Here is a 9,073-nt window from a genome sequence, read left to right as displayed (position 1 = left end):
GTGATATTCGGGTAGCTACTCTAGCCTGGTTCCAGATCTGTTTGTGTTGTCTTGCCAACTCCTACACTCTTAGAAAAAAGGGTTCCAAAAGGGTTCTTCAGCTGTCCCCATTGGAGAACCCTTTTTGGTTTGAGGTATAACCCTTTTGGGTTCCATGTAGAACCCTCTGTGGAAAGGATTCTACATAGAACCCAAAATAGTTCTACCTGGAACTAAAACGTTTTCTTCAAAGGGTTCTCTTACGAGGACAGTCGAAAAACCCTTTTAGGTTCTAGATATAACCTTTTTATCTAAGAGTGTGTGATGACTTCATGACCACAGGTGTTGGCAAAACAGCACAAACAGATCTGGGACCAGGCTAGAGCTGCTCTGGGTCGGGGTTTCATCTGTTTTCTCCGAGGCTTCCATGAGTCAACACGCCTGACTACAGAGAGTATGTAACCCTGGCGGGTCATCATGGCAGCGCTCTGCTGGCTCTATTACAATATTGGGTCTGACTCACGATGTGGTCACCATAACATCACTCAAAACAGTGCAGGAGTTGTCCAAGAGAGAAAACAGTCAGGAGGAGTTGATGTATTGTCCTAAAGGGAGATATTTGTCAGGCCTGTTGTGACACTGTTCAGCTGCCTGCCTATACAGACATCACTTAAAAACATTATCTTGATTTTTACTTTATTTTGTCATGTAATGGTCACAACTCGTGGTTTCTTGCAAATGTCGTTTTTTATTTCTTATTTTTCTGTCCTAAAAAATTAACAATTACTTTTTGCACCATAGTCTATAAATTGCACTTAAATACCACCTTCTCATTGTACACCTACAAACACTACTTTGGAGCACACTGTGACTGCAAACTAAATGTCCCTTAGTTAATCCCCTCAACAAGTTTTAAGTGGTATTCCTTGGTGCGGGGGGGGGCAAAGTATTTATGGTTCCAAACTGTGAGCTGGGGGAAAGTGAGTAAGGGGTCGTGTTGCTGGCCGGCTGAGGAGCAGTAAAAATGACCTTGGCTTGCGGTGTCCCAATTTATGAGTGTGCACTGGGTCTTCTGCAGGTCAGCATTGTTGGTGCAGCTGAGCTAGTGCCAGAGGCAGCAGGGTCTGCCGGTGGCTCGATGTGTCAGAGGTTGTATTTGTAAAGCAAGCCAAACAGGCCCTTTGATGGCACACACCAGAGAATCTGGAAGCCATTTGCTTTTCCTCACTCCGTGTGTGCGTCCCAAACGGCACCCTATTCCCTTTATAGTGCACTACTTTTTATCAGGGTCCATCAAAGGTAGTGCACTATATAGGGAATAGGGTGCCATTTGGGGCCACAAGCAGAGAAAGTGGAGGGCTTGATCACCTCCAGCATCTGCTGCCTGTTTATTTACCCAGCTCACTTAACCCTTTAAACAAACTAACCAGGGCTCACCGTTGTGCCACTCTTAGATTGGCCTCTGAGGACAGAATCTGTCACAGGGGCCTTAGACTAATACCCATAGAGAGACATAACATATACCTTGTTATAAGACATTGTAACGTTGTGAAGTTATACATAACTTATAAAGCATCAGACCTGGATGCTTTAAGTAAAGTGTTATTATTTTTAAGAGGAGATAGAGTTTAGAACCCCCTTGTCAATGATCCTAGGCCTACTTTAGTTTGATTACATGATAATAAACTGTAATATGTATACTTGGGCCTACATAATAAACAATTTGTTGTGGTTACAGATTGCTTGCTTTCTAGCAGTTTTGGTAAGTGCACTTACCTTTTTATATCTTGTCTTGTTGCCTTGTTGACCAAAACCTACATTTTTTATATAAAGGATTTGGTTTGAGTGCCACACCTCACATTCATTTTGCATAATCACACTAATAACATATTTTGAATATCCAACAATGGTGGTAGGCCAATTTAAATTAGTGCAATGTTGGACAAGAGGTTTTTCTCATAACAATAGCTATTTTTTTGATGGTGGTGCATAATTAAATGGCAAAAGCAGCCTCCAGTGTCAAACAGTGTTTAAAGGGAATTCAAGAAATAATTGAAATTCCACCATATCATGTAAATGATGCTTTAATTTATGAAAATGGTACTGACCTATTAAAATTATAAAAGTTGTTTATAGTCTATAATATCATTTTGGAGGGAAATTGTTTCTTTTGGACAGTTATTGGTCCTTTTGGACTGATTGGTTTGCCTGAACAACTCCTCCCCTTCTGCTGAAGAGCTACAGTAGGCTATAAGAGCTCACTCAAGCACGTTTACACACACTCACTGTTGATCATCTGGCCACACCATCCTACGGGGATATGTCAACAAAAAATAATCTTATTCGAGGTGGAATTCTTATGCACGTTCTGGTCTCCACGGCTGTCCATGCCCACAAATTAAACTGTTGCCTTCTCTAGGGAATAGTTTCATTATACTTTAGTTTACCATGGCCTTTACCATGCTTCGGCCGGTGGCAACTTACCCCTTCTCCTCATATCCCCCTGACTTCAACATGATGTCGGACGACGAGGGGAACCGCAGCGAGAGCGACGGCAGCTCGGACCAGAGCTATGGATGCTGTGCCTCTTCAGAGAAGACTTGTCGGCAGATTTCCCGCGTGGTGGGAGTCGGTGGGGTTGTTGTGGTCAAACAGCGCAACACAGCCAACGCCAGGGAGCGAGACCGGACCCAAAGCGTTAACACCGCCTTCACCGCGCTCCGGACACTCATACCCACGGAGCCGGTGGACAGAAAGCTCTCCAAAATTGAAACGCTCCGGTTGGCGTCCAGCTACATCTCGCACTTGGCCAACATTCTTGTCCTTGGGGACGGGTGCGAGGATGGGCAGCCGTGCTTGAGTGCAGTGTATCGCGTGCAAGGAGATGGCGAGGGGAAGCAACCCAGAACAATCTGCACCTTTTGCTTGAGTAACCAGCGGAAAGGGGTAAGCGTGCATGACAGTGCTATGTCAAGTATGAACTTCAGATATATGTAACTTATTTCACGTAGTAGACAGGCAGTAGCCTATGGTTCTGAAGTGGGCGCGTGGCACGTTTGACAGCTAGTATTGCATCATGTTATTATAGTCTACTGTTGCTGTGCATTCAATGTCATTTACAAAAATAGTCATTTCACAATGATAGTATGGCATAAAAACAATACTAGGCCTATAATAAAATACTTTCTTACCATATCACTTGAAGATTCATGATAATGGGCATCCATCAGTTAAGGGCAATTTGTCAAACATGCTAAAATCTGTCAAACAGCTTCTTGAGAGAGAACACACAATGGAAAATGATCCCTGTTGGGACATCGTGCATTTATTAATATCATTTTCAGTCTGCTTTTCCTTTAAAGGAAAAACCCAGGAAGGGTTTGTTGATATCAATGACATTAGATTTCACTAAACTATTTGTATTATCCACAAGGGAGAATGAGCATGGATTTAAGCCAAAGACAAAGATGCATGTAGTATTCATATGTTGGTCGCAGATGGTTCCCGCTTCAGAATTTTCCAGAAATCAATTCTGATGTTAATGAAAAACATTGACCTAACATGACATTTATTTTTGCAGGGGAAAGGTGGTCGGGGTTGTCTGAAAATGCATGCAACCCGTGCACTACGAATGAGCCGAAGATAGACAACTCTCAAACTCCAAAGATGGTTTAGTTCAAGTCCGCACCTCAGGGATAAAACTCCAGCTATCACTCCTACACAGACCGACACATAGGCCAGAATGCCTTTGAATTTCGGAAAAAGACTGTCAAAAATATGAGTATCAGGAATGTGTTTGTTTGAGAAAAGAATGTTCCTCTCATAATGCTAGTTTGGTGAAATGTGATTTTGGAGGAACAAATTAGACTATTTGGTTGCCTTTTCAACACCATTTTGTATTTTGCTTTGAAATTAAATATATTTTTACATAGTTGTTGTTGTCCCTAGTCTAATTTCAGCCCCTCATACCAACACATTTGTGGTGATGTTTTCATATGGTTAACCCCTTACACTTGTGGAAATTGGGCCATATTGAAATGTTTCTAACATAATAACAATAAAAAGCATATACATGACCATGGTAGCAATTGAAAGAAAACACTTTGGAGATTATGGGGAAATTAACACACCAAAGGTGAGGATACAACAGTTTACCTGACACAAGACTGAATCCAAACATTACACTGTTGATTTTATGTGCATTTTACATTTACTGTACTTTTCACAGCATATGGCAAAAACTAAATCTTAAAATACTCTGGATACATTCAGTAACATATTCATTGACATTTTGGAGTAGGTGCAAGATGAGAAAAAAACGACTACAAGGGTTTGACTGAGAGGTCTAACTGGTGTCTCCAATTGGCCACCCACCTCTCCAAACTGCACAGTTCTTAACTAATTTCAATGTATTTGTATGACTCAAGGAAAGAGCCTTCAACTATAAGGTGATTTTTTTTAAACTCTCCTAGCTTTGATAGGAACACAGCCCAGATTCCCCACAATCACACAATTACTGTTTTTCTTTACGCAATCCAAAAACGTTCCATTATAAATTGCAAATTGGGTGAGGTGGGAATCATTTGAAAGCTTACTCTCTTGCCAACATGGTTATAAAGTTGGTTAACAAGTTATAAAATATGATCTTACTAGTGTTAGGCTTTCAAAAGGCACTTCAGACAAACATATTGTCATTTTGGTGGTAATAGAATGGAGTTATGACATGAGTGCATTCAAGTGTGTGTTCCACTGCATGCAACACGACAAACATAAGCTCATTCTGTTCAGGACAACCCAGGCAGGGCATAACACATGTCAGTCCTCCTTTTAACTGTGGATCAAACATAGCGATCATAAATGTTGACACTGTAAATTACATTCGTTTTCAAATATGGAAATGTGACGTGCACATTTGGACTCATGGGTGTGTGGTTTGCTTGTATGACATCAAAGCTGTATTTATTATAATCCTCAATGTCTCATCTTTCAGAACACATCGACTTCTCTCAATTTACAGCATTTCCCCTCACTCAGAGAACAACAAATGTGCAAAAGTAGCACAATTAGTGGGAGGGATGGGGGGGATCTTATTGTCGCGCGCTGTGCTCAAGTTTATAACGTTTGTTAGTCAAAAACCATACAGAACTGTAAAGCGGAAAACCGGAACTCTGACGTCATGTATAGCATGTTACTGTACAGCGACTGCGTTCCAATTTATGCGTTTGACAATGACAAAATCTGTCATTTTCAACCCGTTTACATGATGACAGGAGTGGAAAGGGCTACCGAAATGTCCACCAACAAGGTGAGGTAGTGAATTGTTTGAAGATGAAGTGTATATGGGAATTTTAAGTACAGATTTGCCTTGAGCAATGCTAAGGAATCTCTAAAAGGAAGCGTGAAATGGGGCCTTTCCAAAATAGCTGAGCTGGCCGATTCTAAAGTGGCCAACCAAGGGCCCTTTGAGCCTAGTAAGGATAGGACATAGCAAAGTGTGTGAGGAAAACATTATTCACTCCGAATCACCATTCTCTGAATTTGCTGTACAAAGTTAAAGGGGAAAACAGGAAAGGCAACCTGAGTAGATCTATTGTCAAGACTAATGATTACTCATGGAAACCATCAAAACGTGTGGCACATTGCTGAACCGATGCCCAATATCAGGAAATTATGGTTAAAGGTAGTGAGCTGAACAATTGGTAGCACTTCAGTTAAAGCCTCAACCAACTCAGGGGCTTTTGGTTATAGTGTCCACCCTGAGATTGGAAGGTTGGGACTTCAATCACAGGCCAAGTCATACAAAGACTGTAAAAATGGGACTTGATGCATTTTGCCGGGCGCTCAGCATTAAGGAGATTGGGGGTAAGGCCCTGCGATAGACTAGCATCCTATCAAATCAAATCAAACTTTATTTGTCACGTGCACCGAATACAACAAGTGTAGACCTTACTGTGAAATGCTTACTTACAAGCCCTTTACCAACAATGCAGTTCAAGAAGAGTTAAGAAAATATTTTCCAAATAAACTAAAGTAAAAAATAATAAAAATGAACACAAGAACATAACAATAACGAGGCTATATACAGGGGGTACTGATACCGAGTCAGTGTGTGGGGGTACAGGTTAGAATGAATTTGTAAATGTAGGTAGGGGTGAAGTGACTACGCATAAACAGCGAGTAGCAGCAGTGTACAAAACAAATGGAGGAGGGGGGGGGGGTCAATTTAATAGTCCGGTGGCCATTTGATTAATTGATCAGCAGTCTTATGGCTTGGGGGTAGAAGTTGTTAAGGAGCGTTTTGGTCCTAGACTTTGTGCTCCGAGTACGGTAGCAGAGAAAACAGTCTATGACTTGGGTGACTGGAGTCTCTGACAATTTGGGCTTTCCTCTGACACCGCCTATTATATAGGTCCTGGATTGCAGGAAGCTTGGCCCCAGTGATGTACTGTGCCGTACGCACTACCTTCTGTAGCGCCTTATGGTCAGATGCCGAGCAGTTGCCATACCAGGCAGTGATGCAACCAGTCAGGATGCTCTCGATGGTGCAGCTGTGGTGGTATGTAGACAGCTACGAAAAATAGAGGTGAAAACTCTCTAGGTAGATAGTGTGGTCTACAGCTTATCGTGAGGTGCTCTACCTCAGGCAAGCAAAACTTGAGACTTCCTTAGATATCGTGCAACAGCTGTTGTTTACGTAAATGCATAGGCCCCCGCCTGGCCATGGTTCACATCAACAGCATCCTCCTGGATACCCTAGACCCACTCCAATTCGCATACCGCCCCAACATATCCACAGATGACGCAATCTCAATTGCACTCCACACTGCCCTTTCCCGCCTGGACAAAAGGAACACCTATGTGAGAATGCTGTTCATTGACTACAGCTCAGCGTTCAACACCATAGTGCCCTCAAAGCTCATCACTAAGCTAAGGACCCTGGGACTAAACACCTTCCTCTGCATCTGGATCCTGGACTTCCTGACGGGCCGCCCCCAGGTGGTAAGGGTAGGTAACAACACATCTGCCACTCTGATCCTCAACACGGGGGCCCCTCAGGGGTGCGTGCTCAGTCCCCACCTGTACTCCCTGTTCACTCATGACTGTACGACCAGGCACAACTCCAACACCATCATTAAGTTTGCTGATGACACAACAGTGGTAGGCCTGATCACCGGCAACAATGAGACATCCTACAGGGAGGAGGTCAGAGACCTGACCGTGTGGTGCAAGGACAACATCCTCTCCCTCAACGTGATCAAGACAAAGGAGATGATTGTGGACTACAGGAAAAGGAGGACCGAGCACGCCCCAGGTTGAGAGCTTCAAGTTCCTTGGCGTCCACATCACCAACAAACTAACATGGTCCAAACACATCAAGGCAGTCATGAAGAGGGCAGGACAAAACCTATTCCCCCTCAGGAGACTGAAAAGATTTGGCATGGGTCCTCAGATCCTCAAAAAGGTTTTACAGCTGCACCATCAAGAGCATCCTGACGGGTTGCATCACTGCCTGCTATGGCAACTGCTTAGCCTTTGACCGCAAGGCACTACAGAGGGTAGTGCGTACGGCCTAGTACATCACCTGTGCCAAGCTTCCTGCCATCCAGGACCTCTATACCTGGCGGTGCCAGAGGAAGGCCCTAAAAATTGTCAAAGACTCCAGCCACCATAGTCATAGACTGTTCTCTCTGCTACCGCAGGGTAAGCGGTACTGGAGCGCCAAGTCTAGGTCCAAGAAGCTTCTAAACAGCTTCTACCCCCAAGCCATAAGACTCCTGAACAGCTAATCAAATTGCTTCCCAGACTATTTGCACCCCCCCCCCGGACCCCTCCACACTGCTGCTACTCTCTGTTATTATCTATGCATAGCCACTTTAATAACCCTATCTGCATGTACATAATTATCTCAATTACCTCAACACCGGTGCAACCGCACAATGACACATTAACTCTGAACCGGCACCCCCTGTATATAGCCCCGCTTTGTTATTTACTGCTGCTCCTTAATTATTTTTTCTTATCTCTTTCTTTTTTTTTAGGTATTTTCTTAAAACTGCATTGTTGGTTAAGGGCTTGTAAGTAAGCATTTCACTATAAGATCTACACCTGTTGTATTCGGCGCATGTGACAAATAACATTTGTTTTGATTTAACATCGGCTACTGAGAGCGATATCACACGGTCATCCAGAACAGCTGGTGCTCTCGTGATTGCTTCAGTGTTGCTTGCTTCGAAGCGAGCATTAAAGGCATTTAGCTCGTCTGGTAGGCTCGCGTCACTGGGCAGCTCGCGTCTGGGTTTCCCTTTGTAGTCCGTAATAGTTTTCAAGCCCTGCCACATCCGATGAGCGTCAGGTCCCGTGTAGTAGGATTCAATCTTAATCCTGTATTGACCCTTTGCTTGTTTGATGGTTCAGCTGAGGGCATCGCAGGATTTCTTATAGGCGTCTGGATTAGTGTCCCGCTCCTTGAAAGCGGAAGCTCTAGCATTTAGCTCGATGCGAATGTTGCCTGTAATCCATGGCTTCTGGTTGGGATATGTACGTATGGTCACTGTGGGGATGACGTCGTCGATGCACTTATTGATGAAGCCGATGACTGAGGTGGTATAATCCTCAATGCCATTGGATGAATCCCGGAACATATTTCAGTCTGTGCTAGCAAAACAGTACTGTAGCGTAGCATCCGCGCCTTCTGACCACTTCTGTATTGAGCAAGTTTTTGCTTGTAAGCAGAAATCAGGAGGATAAAATGATGGTTGGATTTGCAAAATGGAGGGCGGGGGAGAGCTTTGTATGCATCTCTGTGTGTGGAGTAAAGGTGGTCTAGAGTTTTTTGAGTCTGGTTGTGTAAGAGTGTAGGTTCCGTCCCTCTCTTCGCCCCAACCTGGGCTCGAACCAGGGACCCTTGCACACATCAACAACTGACACCCCACGAAGCATCGTTACCCATCGCGCCACAAAAGCCGCGGCCCTTGCAACGCAAGGGGAAACCCTACTTCAGGTCTCAGAGCGAGTGACGTCACAGATTGAAACTCTATTAGCGCGCACCACCGCTAACTACTAGCCATTTCACATCGGTTACAGTTGCATATGT

General features: G+C 43.8%; 1 protein-coding gene across 1 annotated transcript; it reads left to right on the top strand.

Annotated features, from left to right (window-relative positions):
• The first annotated feature begins 2,275 nt into the window (after positions 1 to 2,275).
• Positions 2,276 to 3,911, top strand: LOC115150134 (transcription factor 15-like). Its single transcript, XM_029693093.1, has 2 exons — positions 2,276 to 2,925; positions 3,560 to 3,911. The coding sequence occupies exons 1-2, from the start codon at positions 2,428 to 2,430 to the stop codon at positions 3,623 to 3,625; spliced, it is 564 nt and encodes a 187-aa protein (XP_029548953.1). The 5' UTR covers positions 2,276 to 2,427; the 3' UTR covers positions 3,626 to 3,911.
• Positions 3,912 to 9,073: the final 5,162 nt, after the last annotated feature.

This window comes from Salmo trutta, chromosome 16 (assembly GCF_901001165.1).
Source record: "Salmo trutta chromosome 16, fSalTru1.1, whole genome shotgun sequence".
NCBI lineage: Eukaryota > Metazoa > Chordata > Actinopteri > Salmoniformes > Salmonidae > Salmo > Salmo trutta.
Note: the sequence above shows the minus strand (reverse complement) of the source record. Positions and strands in the feature narration are given on the sequence as shown.

What these genes read in the sequence shown, in the direction of transcription:
- LOC115150134 (XM_029693093.1), top strand. Translation starts at nt 2,428, where the DNA reads ATGGCCTTTACCATGCTTCGGCCGGTGGCAACTTACCCCTTCTCCTCA. An exon ending in TGAGTAACCAGCGGAAAGGG is followed by an intron (nt 2,926 to 3,559) that starts GTAAGCGTGCAT and finishes TTATTTTTGCAG; the next exon opens with GGGAAAGGTGGTCGGGGTTG.